The sequence below is a fragment of the Tarenaya hassleriana genome, unplaced genomic scaffold (genome assembly GCF_000463585.1).
Source record: "Tarenaya hassleriana unplaced genomic scaffold, ASM46358v1 Cleome17, whole genome shotgun sequence".
NCBI lineage: Eukaryota > Viridiplantae > Streptophyta > Magnoliopsida > Brassicales > Cleomaceae > Tarenaya > Tarenaya hassleriana.
The window spans coordinates 2,970-22,361 of NW_010965122.1; the positions used below are offsets into that span (position 1 = coordinate 2,970).

Here is a 19,392-nt window from a genome sequence, read left to right on the forward strand (position 1 = left end):
CGTCCGTTCCTCAGCGGAACGAACGTTCCGGAACGGCTGGACCGTCTGGCCCTCTGGGACACTTCCCGATCGCTCCGTCGCTCTTTTCTCGCGTTGTTCTCTTCACGTGTGATCCATCCCTAATGGTGTGTGACCCTGTAGGCCCATTCGAAGTGGCAGTGGCTTCGGAAACCTTTCCCGAACCACAAGTCATGGTTAGTCTCTAGCAAGACGCCATGACCACCCACCTAGAATGGAGTTAGAGGTGATCTAACAAAGCCAGCAATAGTTCGAGTTCTGATCCTTTTTCTCACGATGTCGTATGTTGAACAAGGGCATGGTATGAGCCACCCTTCAAGTTCAACCGCTTACTCGTCTAGGCAAACCGACTGATAAAATAGATGTACATTCATCTATAGCGTGGCCACGCATTTTCACAGTCCGATTTCCACGAGGGGCCCAGGATATCTCTCATGCGTAGGAGGTGACAAGTCCCGTATTGCATGTCTACTATCTGCATATGATTCGTGAACGTATCTGAGCAACACCGTTGTGATCATCCGGTTAAAGACGACGTTTGAAGTAGTCAAGACACGTCACTCCTCATATCAGATACTCTAGACATCTCAGGTCTGAGGATCCAAGAACGAACCGTTGTATGAGATTCAAGTCATGACTCATGTCTATGTGACAATCTCATGCGGGTCATCCAGTAACTCGTTCCAAACGAGAACCCATGATTGTGATTTGCATCCAATGCAATTGATCATAATCATCTATCACACATCATGCTGGTATTAATTCATCATTGTTCCCACAATGATAACTGACAAGGGAGTTTAGAATCATCTGCAATGATTCAAGGATATTTACCGTAATATAACAAACATGCTAATCATATAACGGGAAAAGTAATGCATTCATAAACCAATGAATCAATACATAGTCAAAATGTCATATCACGGATCATCGTAGAGCATTACAACCAACAGTAGTTGCTGTCGGAGATATGGAGATGACATGACGCCGTTTAAAAGTCCGGCTCACCCAAGGCGGCCACCCTATCAAGGAAGAATACAGAGAAACGATTTTGATCACAGGAACCAAACCAATCGAAACAGTAACCCAGCTAGGAAACCCTAGGCGATCAATCAGTTGTAGCGACGCGATTGCTAACCCAGAAAAATGAGATTGATCGGCTCCAAAACCCTAATTTCACCGGTGAAACAGCACCCCGACAAGAACCCTTCTCGATGTCTTGACATGTTACTTGAATCGCAAGGCATCCGAGGAACAAATCAGAGTGACACACCTTCCCCCGTCCGTCCAGGCAGTTAAACGCTCCATGAACATGTAGCGGATGATAAAGACCATTCAAATTTTAAAAAAAAAAAGATAACGTGCACGAACATTTGGGCTTGGGCTTCCGTGCCACGTGGCATTTGGATTTTAGAATTTCCAGATCATTTATTGGGATTGAATCTTTCCAAATTATTTTCTCTGAGCCTATAGGCTACATGAATCTATAATAACTACTAAACTTTGTACATTTTTTAAAAAAGTTTTATGACGGCTAACAAAAAAAATCATTCAACATGTATATATATATATATATATACGTATTAGCAAGTTTTGAATTACACCGAAAAGAACACCAAATATCGTATCTGGTAATATTTGAAAATATTCTACATAATTGTCATAATATTTGGTAATATTACGTAATTTAATATCTGGCAATATTCGATTATAAACTATCATCATATTTGCTAATATTATGCAATTAATGTATGTGTGTGTATATACACGCACACGCCACAGAATACAATTGTTCCACCAAAGTATTCATTAGAAGTTTGAGTTTCTTTTGCATTTTTTTTAATAGAGTCATGAATAATCGAAGAATAAGTTTTATTCTCATCCTTTTGATGATAGCCTTAGGCGTAGGTTCTACCCAACCCAAAAAACTCAACCTCTCGGAAGACGAAATCCAAAGATGGCTGAAGCAACGCAACAAGCCTCCTTTTAAATCCATCCAGGTGCATACATACACACACAAAGTGTTGTAGCAAAATTTTTTATGATATATATATATATATATACAAAATCCAAAAAAAGTAGATAAATTAAATAGAGTCCAGATGGAGATATCGTAGATTGTGTTGTCATTACCGAGCAACCGGCTTTTGATGATCATCTACTTAGAAATCACACTATCCAGGTATATTATGTACGGTATCATGTACCTATTTGAAATATCCCTACTCTTTCTTTGTTTTACTAGTTTATTAGTACAGATATTTATTTTGTGCTCACAAATATTGTAAAATAGATGAGGCCTAGTTCCTATATAGAAGATCTTTTTAAACGGAGTAACGATGCTATGGGTTCGGAAGTTATATCTCAACTTTGGCACACGAATGGTGAATGCCCTGAAAACACTGTTCCGATCAGAAGAACAACAAAAGAAGATTTGTTAAGAGACGAGAAATACTTTAAAAAGTATGAAAATGAGATCACAACCCATGAGGTGTTTGATCGCACCTCCACGTCTCCGCTTATTACATTTCTTCCCCTTTTGCCTCTTTCTTTTTCCTTTTACTTTGTTACATGCGGGAGCTATTATAGTACGCAGCAGTGCGGGCTACTCGGGATACGTATAATGGAGGAAAGGCATGGATAAATGTATGGAAACCCGCACTCCAAAAAAACGCTGAAGGGTTTAGTTTGGCTCAGATTTGGGTCACAAAAGGAGTTCGAGGTTTGGACTTGACTACCTTAAAGGCTGGTTGGCGGGTACATCACTTTTTTTAACCAAAATTTGAAACTCTGTATTCATTTATAACTGTAAATTCGAATCGTTTATTTTTCTCCTTATAATGATAGGTTGTCAGAGGTGATAATTACACGAGAATATTTACTTTCTAGACGGTAAGTTTTTAGTTGGTCTTGGTGTAGTTTTTTCTTTCCTTGTCTCCGTTCAAAGAGTTTGTATTAATTAACACGTTCTCTAAACCAAAAATAGAGAGATTCTTATGAAGACACTGGCTGCTACAATCTTGAATGCCCGGGCTTTGTTCAGACCAGCAATGCATTGCTCTTGGTGCTTCCATCAAGCCCATATCCATCTACGGTGGTTCTCAATATGGTATTGTGTTACTTATCTCCAAAGTAAAGCTCAAACACTATGTAGATTCCTTGTTATCCAAGCAATACTAATTTTATTTTTTATCAAAACCATCGCCTTGTCCGATATAGCACGATCAAGTCTTCCTCTCTCTCGGGAACAACAACAATGGTGTAGTAGGAGGAGATTGAGTATTGTCATCGTCAATTCGGTCTCGGCGCCGAACATAAACACAAACCATAAAAAACAACAAAAATTAATAATTTAACTAATGAGTATTTCAATAATCATTAAACATTTTAAAAAATTATCATATAGATGATGAGATAGATGTTTATGTGTGTTTGCAATTGTGTGGCATGTCTATAACTAAAATAGTCGATGATCAACGTTATTATTTGAATTCACTCTAATAAAAAAAAAACTTATTTACCCACATGTCTGTGGTCGAGCGGTACCTGGACTGGAAGTGAGGGTGTTCCTCCTCCAGGGGTTCGAATCCAGACATGCGGGGAGGGAGAGGTATAGCCAAAGGCTGTGTGTTCAAATGCTGTTTTCGGGCCCAGGGAGATGTAAGTTGGGCCGAAGGCCCAAGTGAACTTCCTGGTTTGAGGAAAAAAAAAAACTTATTTGTACGGGATCGTAAATCATAGAAATGGGTCCAAAATTTTATATTATCAAGAAGGATCAATAGATGAGTATAAAATTTAATATTGCAATTTGCAAATCCCTTGATGATTTAAATTCATTCCCTCCATAAAATGTGATGGTACTAACGAAATTCAACACTATGTAAAAATATATATTTTGTCAAATACATGTCACAAAATCCATAGACAGAAGCAAACCAAAGTCCTCCTCGTTACTTATTTTGAGTTAATACAACAAACTTCAAATACACACATAAAAATGAAACTACATATATATATTTCGCATTTAAATTCAACACAGACCATTTCCATAACTTTAAACCAGAGTCTCTCCCTCCCTCTCTAACATGAACACACGAAACTGTCGGGGACCTGAGAGGTGTACCAAACTACCACCATTCTTACACCTTCTTCCTCTTTGTATTTTTTGTTTCATTCCCAACGACTTCGATATCAGTCAACACTTTAGCGTCTATCAAAATTTTCACAGTTTCTAAGAATCAAAACTTACGATAACCATTCAGCCAAGAATCATAAATCTATACCCAGACTGGCTAGCTCGACCGGTAAGTGTAAGACACAAAGTGTCTTTTACGACATGATCGAATTCCAATTGGGAGGGGGCTCTTCCTTCGGGATAAACATCTGGTCGACCTCGGACCTATAGAGTTGTCTGCGGAGGCCAAAGGGCACGTCAAACTTCCTGCTTGAAAAAAAGAATAATCACAATCTTATGGGTTGATAGAGATCCCAAAAATTTTCTTGTTTGATCGATAAAAGGAGAGAAATAAAATCGGATAAAAGGAAAATATCATGGTGAGAGAAAGTGTTTTACGTGAAGGGTGATCAACCAAAACAAGTTATCGTATATAAAGAGACGTTCATGTATTGTTCATCAGTTTCTCCAGCTTTTCCTTTCAAACCCCCACCCCTTTCCACAGTTCTTCCTTATTTGACAGATGATTTCTCTCTGTGTTCTTTTGATTTATATTATTACCTTGCCCATAAGTACATACCCATTCTTCTATATAAACAGAATGTATATTATATCAACATCTTTTTTATATATAAAATATATCAAAACATGTTAATGTTTTTCTGAAATCTCGGATTACCGGTGATCGTATACTCTGTAGTATCCACCGATAGGCGTAAGTAGCGAATAACATGTAGTTGGATTATAGCTTGAACTTCTCCACAGTCTTACATCATTATTATTTGATTATTTTTTTTTATTAAATTCTTTAACAAATAAACTTCGTTTTTCTTTTTGTTCTAATTATTATTTTCGTTGTTACACATTATCATATATATGACATATTATCTAACATTCATTATCAGTGATGATGTATTATGTATCCAATTATATATATCGATAGTTTTGATTAAAATAGAAATATAAATATTAAAATAAGAAATTTTATAAAATGTAGATATTTAAATATCAAGAAGATGCATATGGACTGGATTGGGGATCCTGGGAAGGCACATCTACTGGGGAAATGTATATGACGCCGTCAACAACAGTTTTCTCACGTCCAATATTTTTTAACTCCCAACATTTTTTTCTCTCTAAACACTGAAATATTTATTTACCATAGAAAACCATATATCATCATAATCTCTGTCAAGAATATAAAACCACATACCATATAAAACTCCTAATATTTTTTTTTTTTTGAAATTTTTGTACATAAACATTCGTTACATTATTTTTTATAATCGTGTTTCGATTTTGAAAAAATTTATCTTACATTATTAAATAAAAGAGTCTGAAATCCGGTCACACCCCACCTGAATATAGGCTCAAAGTTTTATTAGGTCGAGTTAGTCCAACCCGAAAAATTCTAAACCCGAACCGAACTCAGTCTGAACCCTCCTTGAACAACCCATTTTACATCTCTATCCATCGTAGACTACGCAATACGACCATATATAACGATCGAAATTAAATTTGTATATTTTCTGCAGAAGATCGACGCAACAGCCTAAATGATCTGATGGTATTCTAACATCAGCATCAAAACGATCACCAAAATCTAGAGTTAGATCCCTGGATTTTCCGACGTCATCGAAGATTTACGAACTCTATGTTTGAAATTCCGTTAACCAACTCGTCATACAAAAATAAAACAAAATTCAATTTTTATCATATAATCAATAAAAAGAAATCATGCGATTTAATAAGTTTTCCAGATTATTACATTATCAATTTAATTATTTTTTCAGACGTCACGAATCAAGAATAGAAGTAAGTTTTGAATTAAGTATTTATTTATTTATTTTTGAAGTATTTATCTCCTTGAATTCAATATATATCCTCTAACTATTGATAAAAATAAGCTGAACTAATTAGTTTAATTTATAGACGATGTAGAGAGAAATAAAATTTTGTAGTATTCAAAAATCTATTTATCAAAATAATATAAAAAAATTTAATGGAATAATTTTGCATTATAATTTAATGAAAATGACGACGGTGAAGGGTAGATGAAAATTTTTTAGAGGAAAAGTTAGTTTGGGCCTTAGATCCAGCCCGAAGTCCGATGGGCTCAGCAGACTTCCGAAAACCCGGAAACGTAATGGACCTATAAAGCCTTAATTTTTTGGAGTTAGGGTTCCTTCCTTGACATCCCATGAGAAAAACGGAGGGAAAACCAAAAAACTAATATGTTTTGTGTGTGATTTCGACACGAGAATCTATTTTCCCCATTTTAATCACAAAATGAAAATAAAAAAATTGAATGTTTTGGTCAGGGGGCGTTTTGGAAAACGGTCCGGGTTTGGTACCGGAATGCATAGGTTCTATTTTTTCGATTTTATAAAAATAGGTACCAATCGGTTTTTATATTATGTTCGGTTCGATTCGGTTTCGGTTTCGGTTTCGGTTTGGTTCAGTTTCGGTTTTTATTAAAAAAAAATTATGTTTTATAGGATTTTTTAAAATTCGATTTGGTTCGATTCTAAAAATTCGATTTTTTTTTAAAATAATACCATTCGAGAATTTAAAACGATTCGGATTAAAAAAATATCGTATTTTTCGGTTAGGTTCGGTTTTAAAGAATCGAACAGAAAAGGCCCAGCCTACTTTTGGTTGCATGCGGTGGACTTCTCTTCCCCGTCACACCAAATCGCCGATGAGAGAGGAGCTGAAGAATACAGACTTTTCGCTTTTGTAAAGAGAACCAAGAAAAAAAAAGCAGACTTATTCTGTGTCTACCATTTTTATACACAAACCCTCTCTCTCTCTCTCTCTCCTTACTGCCAAAACCTTGTTACCGTTGTGGGTTTTTGGTTAGGGTTCTGTTGATTGCCGGTCAGAACGGTATTTGACGGAGAATTTTCCAGTCAGATTCTAGGTATTGTTCTTCTGCCCTTCCCCCCTTTGCATTATGGTCTGTTTTCTCGCTGTTTGGTTCCTGAGAAAATGGCGAGTATGACGCGTTATTTCCTGGGTTCTGGGTTCTTTGTTGCTGGGTTTTACTGTGTTGAAGTCCCATTCTTGGCGATTTTGGTTTCGTCTTCCTTTCGAAAGCCTGAAACTTTTCTTCTCGTTGTTTCCACATTTGCTGATTTCTGTGCTAAGGAAGAATGCAGATGTGGATGTTGATTCTCCTCATGTTTTTTTAGTTGTTTTACATCCATGCAAGTTCTGAAATGATTTAACCGGGGTTTCTCTTTTATGCCAGATAACTGTCATGGAGGGAGAATCGCCACCAGGAGAAGTAGTGAGCATTAGGTTTGCTCTCGCTAGTCATAATGAAATTGTAAGTTTACAAGTGTCTCTGTGTCTGGATTTGACCCATAACTATCTGTTAATTTGGGCGATTTACATTCACCAAGTGGTTAGTTTGGTACAAACATATTCAACGAATATCATGTAAGATCTTGGTTTAATGCGCAATGTGGAAGCTCATCTTGTCTCTTCTGAATTCTATCTTTGCGATTTCAGTGTACAGCTTCTATAAGCGAGTGCCCCATTAGCCATGTAAGTCAGCTCTCTAACCCGTTTCTCGGGTTACCTTTAGAATGTGGAAAGTGTGAATCTTGTGGCACTTCCGAACCGGGCAAATGCGAAGGTACTAATGACCGTTTCAATTACGTTTTTTTTGTTGAAATATCTTTTCTGCTATTTATATTTGTTTTTCTTTATTCATTTTCAGGCCATTTTGGGTATATTGAGCTACCAACACCAATATATCATCCCGGTCATGTTAGTGAGCTGAAGCATTTGCTCAGTCTGTTGTGCTTGAAATGCCTGAAGATGAAGAAAGCTAAGGTATTACCTGATCTGTTTGCGGGTTTTCGTGATCTACATGTAAAATTGAAGTGGCAATGAGATCTTAAGTTAGATATGCTTGAATGTTGCTTTTGATATTCTCTTACTATTGTAGAGCTCAAGTGGCGGTCTGGCGGAGCGTTTATTAGCTGCCTGTTGCGAGGTAAGTCATTTAATTGATGCTAATTGTTGAACAATATCTCATTCATATGGATCTTTGGGTCATATCATAATACTGTAGTCGTTTTACTTCAGAGCTTTTATTTTGAGAAATTCTTGCATATCTCATGTCTAATGCTAAGATCTGAAGCAAAAATAAGTAGATCTTTCACCAACACCAGAATTACAAATTTGGAGTCCTAGATTAGGGAGAGGGCCCAGTCTCTTTTAATGTGGCTTTCTGATATGTTTTCCAGAATGTGCAATCATTTTGTTAATCCCAGTATTAATACCCATGCTCAGAACTAATGAACTCATGAGTATACCGGATTAGCTGAGCTGTCACTATAAGCCCTGTACTGGTTACAAACTCCCTTAACTAGTTACAAACCTAGATCTCTAAAACATTCCGAAATATCTGCATCTGTCCTGCCCAAGAAGAATCCGACTTCTGCATTTCCTCTAGGTCAAGCATCCGTAACTTCAACCCACGAAGGTAGATGTAATGGTGTATCAACTAACTTTTGAATTGCTATGTCAGGAAGCTTCGCACATTTCAGTAAGAGATGCGTCATCAGAAGGTGCATGTTACCTAGAACTGAAGCTCCCGTCTAGGTCGAGACTTCAGGATGGTTGCTGGAATTTTCTGGAGAGATATGGTTATCGCTACGGCAATGACCACATTCGGCCCCTGCTTGCCCGCGAGGTTTTATTCTTCCTCTTGTTTGTCAACCTTGTAGCTTACTGAATTCCAATTTACTTTTACGCTTATTAATTTCAAGTGTTAGTTGTTTTCGTTAGCAGTTGTGCTGATACTATGTTGCTGGAAATTGACAATAAAATTCCCCTCATGTCCTTTTTGTGCTTATTTGCCTTTCCTTTTCTGTATGTTGTTGAAAACAAATAGGTGAAGGAAATTTTAAAAAGAATCCCGGCAGAGACAAGAAAAAAACTTGCTGCAAAGGGATATTTTCCGCAAGAAGGATATATAGTAGAGTACTTGCCAGTCCCTCCTAATTGTTTATCAGTGCCAGATGTGTCTGATGGTTTCATCTCTATGTCCTCAGTAAGCCGCTCAAACTAGCTGTTTGGAAGAGTGGATCTTTGAATGCTTTTGCTTGTATATACATAGTAACTTGTGCATTTTGTCATCCTTTGTTCCAGGATCCTGCTAGAAGCGAGTTAAAAGATGTTTTGAAGAAAGTCATAGCAATAAAACATTCTAGGTCTGGTGAGACCAATTTTGAATGCCATAAGATAGAGGCCGATGACATCTACAAAGCAGTGGCTAAGTATCTCGAAGTCAGGGGGACTTCAAAAACTACAAGGAACATAGATATGAGGTACGGTGTTACCAAAGTTTCTGACGTTTCTTCTACAAAAGCTTGGTTGGAGAAAATGAGGACACTGTTCATAAAAAAAGGTTCTGGTTTCTCCTCCCGAAGTGTCATCACCGGTGATGCTTATAGGAGAGTCGACGAGGTTGGGGTCCCATATGAGATTGCCCAAAGAATGACCTTCGAGGAGAGGGTTAGTGTCCACAACCTAAGGTATCTGCAAGAATTGGTAGATAACGGGTTGTGTTTGACATACACAGAGGGTTCTACCACCTACTCTCTTAGAGATGGTTCCAAAGGGCACACTCTGCTGAAACCTGGGCAGATTGTACATCGAAAGATCAAGGATGGAGATGTCGTTTTCATAAATCGGCCACCAACGACTCATAAGCATTCGCTTCAAGCGCTTCGGATTTATATCCATGAAGACCATACAGTAAAGATCAACCCTCTAATTTGTGGACCACTGAGTGCAGATTTTGATGGTGATTGTGTTCATCTCTTCTATCCTCAATCTCTGGCGGCAAAGGCAGAAGTTATGGAGCTTTTCTCTGTGGAAAAGCAATTGCTTAGCTCACATAGTGGTCAGCTTAATTTGCAGCTGGGCTGTGATTCAGTGCTCGCCTTGAGGGTTTTATTTGAACGGCTATTTCTGGATAAAATAGCTTTTCAACAGTTAGCCATGCTTGGTTCTCATTCTTTCCTACCACCAGCCCTTAGAAAGTGTGGTAATGCAGGCCCTCTCTGGACAGCCCTTCAGGTTCTACAACTTGCCTTACCTGAGCGTCTGAGCTGCAGAGGTGACAGGTACTTAATACAAGGAAGTGATTTATTGGAGTTCGATTTTGGATCTGAAGCAATGGCTTCCGTAATCAATGGGATAGTGGCTTCCATTGTGTCAGAGAAGGGTCCAAAGGAGGCACTTCGATTCTTTGATTTGTTGCAGCCTTTGTTAATGGAACATCTTTTTGCTGAGGGCTTTAGCGTAAGCTTGGAAGACTTATCCATGTCTGAGAAAGACATGAAAGTTATCCATCGTATTATCCAGGATATTGTTCCTGTTTTGTCTCGCTTGAGGCTGAGCTACGAGGATGAACTGCAACTAGAGAATAGCTTCCAGCGTGTGAAGGGTGTAGCCGCTAACTTTATGCGGAAATCTTATTCTCTACGAAACTTGATTGACTTCAAGAGTGATTCATCCATCAACAAGTTGGTACAGCAAATAGGTTTCTTGGGCCTTCAGCTTTCCGATAAAAAAAAGTTCTACACGAAGAATCTGGTCGAAGACATGGCTCATTTTTGTCAGACAAAGTACCCTAAGGTCTCCTCCTCTGGTGAATTTGGGTTAGTGAAGAGCTGCTTCTTTCATGGGCTGGATCCTTATGAAGAAATTACTCATGCCACTGCAGCTAGGGAGGTCCTTGTTCGCTCTTCAAGGGGTTTAGCTGAGCCAGGCACCCTATTTAAGAATTTGATGGCTGTTCTCCGAGACATTGTGGTTTCCTATGATGGAACTGTGAGAAACACTAGCAGTAACTCTGTTGTGCAGTTCAAGTATGAGAACAAATCTGAACATGGGTGTCAGAGCATGTTTCCGGCAGGAGAACCTGTTGGAGTTTTGGCAGCCACTGCAATGTCAAACCCTGCCTATAAAGCTGTGCTTGATTCTACTCCAAATAGTAATTCTTCTTGGGAGCTAATGAAGGTAAAGGGGTTTCAGAGCTCCCTCCCATTTATGCTGTTAAAGGCTTGTTTTCTAACTTCTGTGTGTACTAATAGCGCTTTCTGGTGTATCTAATGTTCCTTCCAGGAAGTCCTGCTTTGTAAAGTCAAATTCCAGAACACATGTAATGACCGGCGAGTAGTTTTGTATCTAAATAAATGTCGCTGTGGAGGAAAGTATTGCCAGGAAAAAGCTGCTTCAACTGTCATTACCCAGTTGAAGAAGATTAGTCTTAAAGATGCTGCAAAGGAGTTCCTGGTTGAGTAAGTTTTGGGTGCTAATAACTGTTTTCTCTCTTTGCCTTCTTAATCTTCATGCTTTTTTTTCTTTGGCTACTTGAAATCCTCATAATCTAATTTTTTTTACCTACATGTAGGTACAAAAAGCAACAAACTATTTCGGAGAATTTTGGGCTTGATTCCTGCCTTCTCGGACACATTCATCTGAATAAGGTTGTCATTTCTGTTCCTGCATTCATTAATCTTTTCCTGACAGCTCAGCATTTGAAGTTGTTTAGTCCTATATTTTCCTTCTATCTGTTTTTTGTAATGGATGTTCTGTTTAATAGATGATGTTGCAAGAATTGAACATCAGTATGCACGAGGTTCTCCAGAAGTGTGAGGACAAAATTAATGCATTGGGGCAGAAGAAGAAGAAGAAAGCTGATGACCTTAAGAGAACAACTTTGTCTGTCAGGTTTGTTCATAATCGCTTATCTTGTGGGCATTGTCACTATTTTGAAGAACAAGTCAATGTTTTCTTCAAAAGCTGGTCTTCATTTTAATAAATATTTTGTTTATTCAGTGAATGTCTACTTCTATTACTATTTTTTTCCTTCTCATTTTAGTTAATTTGTGATTTTTCTTGGACTGCACAGCGAGTGCTGCTTTTTTCCGGAATCATGTGCAGGCAAGGACTCTGATGTGTCATGCTTGACGTTCACCTCTCATAACCCAGCTGATCCTGATTTAGAAAGAACACTTGATGTTCTTTGCAATACAATCTACCCAGTACTGTTGGAAACAGTGATCAAAGGTACTTGGATGTTGCTTTCTGTCATTCCTAAAGTCATTGTCGGTTCCCTGTTTGCTTCTCTACCTTCTTGTTTTCTTTTGGGTTGGGATGATGGGTTTTTGATAACAGAGGGTTTCTTTCATTTAATCCTGTAAGCTTTTTTGTTTTCATATTTTTTATCGTGTTGTGAAAATGTCACTTTGCCTGAGTTACGTCGAAAATAAGACTACCAGTTCTATTTTCTTCTGATGATGTTTCTAAAATGTATAGGCGATCCACGGATTTGTTCGGCAAACATCATCTGGAATAGTCCAGATATGACGACGTGGATTCGGAATCGTCATGCAAATCGTTGGGGGGAATTGGTCTTGGATATCACCGTTGAAAAATCTGATGTCAAACAATCTGGTGATGCATGGAGGATTGTGATGGACTCTTGTATTCCGGTGCTTCATCTTATAGACACCAAACGTTCAATCCCTTATGCAATAAAGCAAGTGCAAGACTTGCTTGGAATATCATGTGCTTTCGAGCAAGCAGTTCAGGTAATAAATACTTCATTCATAATTTGTTTTGGTACTGCTCCTTGAAATAGAGTTTTTTTTCTTTATTCATTGTCTCTGATGTAAAGCACTAAGACATTGATTGGTTTTTGCAGCGTCTCTCAGCTTCGGTGAGAATGGTTTCCAAAGGAGTGCTAAAGGAACATCTCATTCTCCTGGCAAACATAATGACTTGTTCAGGGAATATGTTGGGATTCAACTCAGGAGGTTACAAGGCTTTGACCCGATCGCTAAACATCCTGGCTCCTTTCACAGAAGCTACATTGATTGTAAGTAGTCCTGTTCTTTACTGCAGAATACGGAACCTTCTACCAGTTCTTACTATGTTAGATTGTATCTGCTGTTACCAACTTCCAAACTGAGCTTGTTTAACTCATGCAGACGCCAAAGAGATGTTTTGAGAAAGCGGCTGAGAAGTGTTATAAAGATCCTTTATCAACAGTTGTTGGGTCCTGTTCTTGGGGAAACCGTGTTGCTGTTGGTACGGGTTCGCGGTTTGATCTCTTATGGAACCAGAAAGAGGTAAAAACCCGTTCTTTCCGAACCATATTGGGCAGCATTCTGTGTTTGCCATCTTAGATTGGCTCACATAGCATGCCTGATAATCTTATATTCTCTACTTGAGATGTTATTTGCAGGCTTATCTGAACGACGACGGAGGAATAGATGTGTATAACTTTCTCCACATGGTCAGATCTGGCACGAATGGAGATGTAAATGCTTCTTCCCCCGGTTTTGATGTTGATGATTTTGTTACAGAAGGAGAAATGGCTGAATGGGCCGAATCTCCCGAGCGAGACTCTGCTCTTAAATTTGAGGACAGTGGCGATTTCCAAAATATACTCGATGAAGGTCAGCCAGCTGGATCTAACTGGGACAAAGTTTCTGCTGGAGAAGACAATGGATCGTGGGGAGGTAAAACAGACTGGGGAAGCAGTAAAACTGCAGATCGCGATCAGACAACGAGCTCTGGTGGTTGGGAGAAAGGTACTGATGTCGATAAGGAGGATACCTGGTGTAGTTGGAAGAGTAACAACAAGTCAGATGCTCAAGAACCCTCCAAGTCAGGTGCATGGGAAGAACCGGTCGATGGTTGGGGTTCAAAGCCAAAGGATGATAATAGAAACACATCGAGCTGGGTAACACATGCAACTGAAATGGATTCTTTCTCCGTGAAAGAGGATGAACCCAGCTCTGATCCATGGGGTTCAAAGCGAATGGATGACAATACAAACACTTCGAAGTGGGGAACAAATGCGAATAATAAGGATTCTTCTGCTACGGAAGAGGATGGGCCCGGGTGTGATGCCTGGGGCTCAAAATCTGTTTCAGATATGTCTTGGGGCCAAAAGAAGTCTGAGTCTGCACCAAAAGATTGGAATTCTGAGAGAGATGCAAGTACTGATGTTTGGGGCCAGAGAGGCAGTCCTAGGAACAATGAAAAAGAGAGCAATACTTGGAGCATCAGCCCAAAAGAGCCAAATGCCACTGAAGGCACCTACCAAAGCGACAAAGAAGCTTGGGGTGTTTCAAAGGAGTCAACTTGTGCTTGGAACCAGCCAAGTAGCGGAAATGCTTGGCAACAATCCAGAAAAGAATCAAGTGCTGATGCTTGGAATCAGCTAAATTCTGGTAATGATGGGCATACTTGGGAGAAGTCAACTGAGAGAAGTGGAAATTCAAACGGGTTATCTTGGGGTGAGCCAGAGAAAGGAGAAGAGAACCGAAACGACGATCTTTGGGCTTCAAGAAAAGAGCCAAGCCCTACTGCTTGGAACTCATCAAACAAACACGATATCAATGAGGATGACAAAAATCCATGGGTTTTGCCGGAAGATAGCGACAAAGGTGATACCAATGAAAATGAGAAATTCCAATGGGGATCGTCCAAAAGATACCCATCTGATGGCTCACGGGGTGGCTGGTCTAAGGGTAATTCAGACTGGAAAGGAAAGAGCAACCGTCCTCCTCGGCCACCTGGAACCGGTAATGGAGATAATCTGGCTCCTATGTTTACAGCCACAAGACAAAGATTAGATATGTTCACTTCCGAGGAGCAAGATATTCTCGCAGATGTTGACCTGATCATGAAGACTGTTCGCCGTATAATGCATCAATCTGGGTATGTATTTTTGTAGTTCATTCATTGCTACATCTATTAGCTTTAAACTTCTTAGGTTTGGCCAAATCACTTTCCAGATCTCAGATTATAACTGTGGAATATACTCTGCATTTCATGCATATAAAGATTTCTGGTTGTACCTATATCTTCTTGTTGACGAATGAACTGAGTACGCTCTTTCTTTACTTATTCATTTTGATCTCTAATGAACCAAATTTTTTGTTTGATTGAAAATTCTCAAAAAAAAATATATAGGTACACGGATGGTGACCCGATTCCAGCGGAGGACCAAGCATTTGTTCTTGAGAAAGTTTTGAACTTCCATCCAGACAAAGCGTCGAAGCTTAGTGATGGCGTCGATTTTATCACGGTAAAAATTTCAATCTCCTTAATTTCTTAAAACTAGATTTGTTTTTAGCTCTTCTATGATGCAATCTGAAGTACATTGCTGTGCACATTCAGACATATTTGTATATATTTTGGTTGTCAAAGAAACACAGAAAATAATTTGTTACCCCGTTTCGGATTGTGAAATTTCTAGACAGAATCTCTCTATTTCTGGCCAATATAATCTGATGCATCATAGTCGTGGATGGAATTGCAGGTGGACAAGCACACATCCTTCCAAGACACGAGGTGCTTCTTCATTGTCTCAACCGACGGGTCGAGAAAAGATTTCTCCTACAAAAAGTGTCTTGATAACTTCATCAAGGAGAAATACCCTGACTTGGCCGAGGAATTCATCTCTAAGTACTTCAGGAAGCCTCATCCTGGCGGAAACCGAGACAGATCCCAACAAGAAGCCTCACCTAAAAAACCCGCCTGTGAAGAGCAAAACTCCATGGCAGAAGTCCCGGGATGTCCCACCGGAGAAGAAGAGACTTTGCAGTAAACTTGGAAAGCTTTATTTTAGGTCTCACCATTCATCATCTGCTATGTTATTTTGCTTTTGTACATAAAGAGCAGAGAAGGAAGATGTATGGTCCATTTTGAGTTAGCGTTTTGGTAAATAACCAAACCAGTTAAGTGTTAATACATTTTCTGACAAAATGGTTTAGGGTTTAGATCAACAGACCCCCACCCAATGTTCTATTTGTTTTGCAAATATTATTTATCATCTTTGTTGATGTTGAGATCAGAGTGGATAATACCGTCTGGTTCTTGATTTTCCGGGTTTTTTCTGGTTTTTTCCGGTTTAATGTTAACGAAGACCCAAGCCGGGTGCATCTGCCCGTGGTTGATCAGGTCCCATCCGGTTTAAGAGATAATGGTGGATGGATACGGGATATTTCAAATTTGTTCCTTTTGTTTTTTTATTCTTTGCAAAGCGTATAAAAAAAAATTGTGTATATGCAATGCGGTAGGAAAAAAAATCATATTTGCAAACTGTATCTATTTTTATAAATATCGATAACATATTTTTGTTTGCTTGTGGACTTTATATTATTTATTTATGGAATTTTAATTAATTTTCGAATAAATTTAATATTTCTTTTACTCGTTATATATCCTATTTTATTGTAGGATACCAATCATTATAATAATTATTTTCTATTGCTAATTTAATAAATTGTTCTAATTTTTACAATAATATATCCGTTTAATTCTTTAATTATGTTATTAATTTGTTTTATTGCTATTATTTTTTTTATTGAAATAATGGAGACAATATTATGCCATATCTTACATGTAATGAATTCAAATGATATAAATGTTGGAGCGTCTTTCACTTACTATGTCCTATACCGAAACGTAAGTGTAGTGAAAAACAGGTAAGGATGTAGGGTGTCTCCAAATACGATATATTATATCGGTGTCTATATATAATGCTAAATAGATAAAGGTTCTCACATCGTAATTAGATGTGAATAAATAAACTAATCCAAAACTTTGATGTCACTAAAAGTGTAGGTGAGGTAGACAAAAAAAATTATAGGAAGAGGAATAAGAAAGTTTCTGTAGAATGGAGAGTTAGAGTATATTTGGAATATAGGATGGTTTACAGAAAAAATTGATGGTAATTGCCTGCATCATAGAGACAAAGTGGGTAGGATAGGTAAAGAAATTAGAAATACGTGTTTTCATGGTATCTGTTTCTGCTAGGTTTTGGAGATCCCTAAATAATACGTTTACAACAGTTTCTAGGGTTCCAATTTTAGATTTTACGCAATAGAATTATATGAACGAAATCGAAAATAGCATATCTTGCATGAATTGACAAAAGTATCGATATTCCAATCTGATTCGATTCCGTATCTTGTTACAAAAACGTTGAAATCAACGTTCTCTATAAATAGTCCACACTCATGGGTTTATGCGTCTGCTAGAACGCGATCTAGACGTCATAACAATCCACGTTGAATTGAGTCAGAAACGATCTAAACAAGGTGATAACAACTCAAGTTTTGATTCTTTATCTCACGTTATCATATATTGAACACGAGTAAGAAATAATTCACCCTTCAAGTTCAACCGTTTTCTCATCCAATAAATCGACATACAAAATAGATGAGCCATACATCTATAGCACAACCATGCATTTTTCGCAGCATGATTTTTACGAGAAACCCAACGATATCTCTCGTTATAAGGCAACAAATCCCGTTATGACTAAATTATCTCCACATGGTTCGTAAATGTATCTAAACAATATTGTTATGATTATTAGATTAAAGACGATGTTTGTTGTAGTTAAGATACGCTACTCTTCATAGCAGATACTCTATATATCTCAGGTATGAAGATCTAAGAACGAACCATTTCATGAGATTCAAGTTCTACTTCATGTCCACATGACAATATCACGCGGATCATCCACTCGTTTCAAATGAGTACCCATGATTGCGATTCACAACCAATGTGCATGATCATCTATATGGTCATGAATCACACCTCATATGGATCTTAATTCATCATCGCTCTCACGATAACAATCGATTATGTAATTTAGAATCATTTTGTAATGACTCAACAATATAATATTACAAACATACAAATCATATAACGGAAAATATAATGTATTCATTTAAATCAATTTATATGGTACAAATATCATACCTCAAAATATCCTAAAGCATCACAACTAACAATTTTATAACCTTACATATTGAAATCATAAGTGAACATAATAAAATACAAAAAATCTCTTCTAGCGGATGAATTAATAGATTCACATATATCACTATGTATAAAACTTAGTAATATTTTTGTCCGTTCTTATAATAAAAAGAGTTTTTACCATTTTACACATGTAAAAGCTCTATGATGTGGGGAAAAAAATCCATATGATAAACACTCGGGTTTGTTTGGAATGACAATTTTAAAAACTTTTTTTTTGTAACCATCTTGAACCGATGCCCAAATTAGTTTTGGGGATGAGAGTTAGCCATGTGTTTTGGATTATACATTTTTTCTCTAAATTTGAGGTTTGAATTCGTGACGGAACAAACGTTTTACGTCCCTCTTCCACCGGTTGAACTAACCAAGTTTGGATGAAAATTTTCGCAAAAACAAAAAAGTTTGAATGAAATTTTAAAACTTTTTAGATATTAAGCCTTTTTTTTGTTCCTGCTAACTAGATACGCGACTAAAAAAACAAAGGTAGGTTTAATATGGTTACTATTTTTTAAAAAATTATGGTGTACTATTTTGGAAAAAAAAGGTTAAAGTTTTATGATATACAATTAAATGTTTTATTTTTATGTAGACAAATATATTAAATATCTTTAAACCAAGGATTCATTAAATTAAAAAAATATATGTCCACGTCATCATGACACTAAATAATATTAAATTTATATTTATACAATCAAATTTGATAAATCAATAATATTAAATTTTATTAAATCAGATTGAATTAATAAAAAGATTTTAAAAAAAAGCACTTAGAAGGCCGGAGGGCGGCGAGGCCTAAAAGTCAAGCTTTGGTATTTCTCTGGTCTCATGAGGCTGCGCGCGTGACTTTTATCCGCTTCCACTCCCTTCTTTGCACGTATTATTATTATTTATATAATTCTATGGCAAATAATATTAAAATCTTAAATCTTCTATGCAATGTTAAAAGCAATCTATTTATGTGTTACGTGTCGCTGTAAAAAAGTGTCACAGACGTTCTCTTTCCTACTCATTCCCTTTTTTCTCTTTTAAATTTAATTTTAAATTTTTAAAATTTTAAAAGTTCTCATTATTTGATTAGAATTTGATTTTTTTTATTATTTTATATTTAGTTCTAATTTAATTAATTTGATATTAAATATATTAAATTAAGTTTTATATAAGATATACCGCTGTCAAATTTGTTTTCACATTGCTTGAATTAAAGTATTCAAATATCAAGATTAATTAGTTAACAAAAATGTCGTTTCCGCTTTAGTTTCTAGAATATCAAACCTTAACTTGAATTCACAACATATAATAAATTGATGGTAATTGCCTGCATC

At 37.2% G+C, this 19,392-nt stretch overlaps 1 protein-coding gene across 1 annotated transcript; it reads left to right on the forward strand.

The window, feature by feature from the left end:
- Positions 1-6,865: 6,865 nt before the first annotated feature.
- Positions 6,866-16,118, forward strand: LOC104809820 (DNA-directed RNA polymerase V subunit 1). Its single transcript, XM_010535895.1, has 18 exons — positions 6,866-7,115; positions 7,446-7,523; positions 7,709-7,835; positions 7,920-8,035; positions 8,151-8,198; positions 8,736-8,900; positions 9,102-9,260; positions 9,359-11,236; positions 11,342-11,517; positions 11,631-11,706; positions 11,823-11,950; positions 12,132-12,289; positions 12,539-12,813; positions 12,927-13,100; positions 13,213-13,353; positions 13,470-14,953; positions 15,209-15,323; positions 15,558-16,118. Exons 2-18 carry the CDS (start codon positions 7,455-7,457, stop codon positions 15,843-15,845), a joined length of 5,577 nt encoding a protein of 1,858 aa, XP_010534197.1. The 5' UTR covers positions 6,866-7,115; positions 7,446-7,454; the 3' UTR covers positions 15,846-16,118.
- The last annotated feature ends 3,274 nt before the right edge of the window (positions 16,119-19,392 follow it).

Coding starts and splice junctions, on each gene's coding strand:
- LOC104809820 (XM_010535895.1), top strand. CDS start 7,455: ATGGAGGGAGAATCGCCACCAGGAGAAGTAGTGAGCATTAGGTTTGCT. Junction 11,951..12,131: donor AGAACAACTTTGTCTGTCAG/GTTTGTTCATAA, acceptor TGGACTGCACAG/CGAGTGCTGCTTTTTTCCGG. Junction 14,954..15,208: donor CGTATAATGCATCAATCTGG/GTATGTATTTTT, acceptor AAAAATATATAG/GTACACGGATGGTGACCCGA.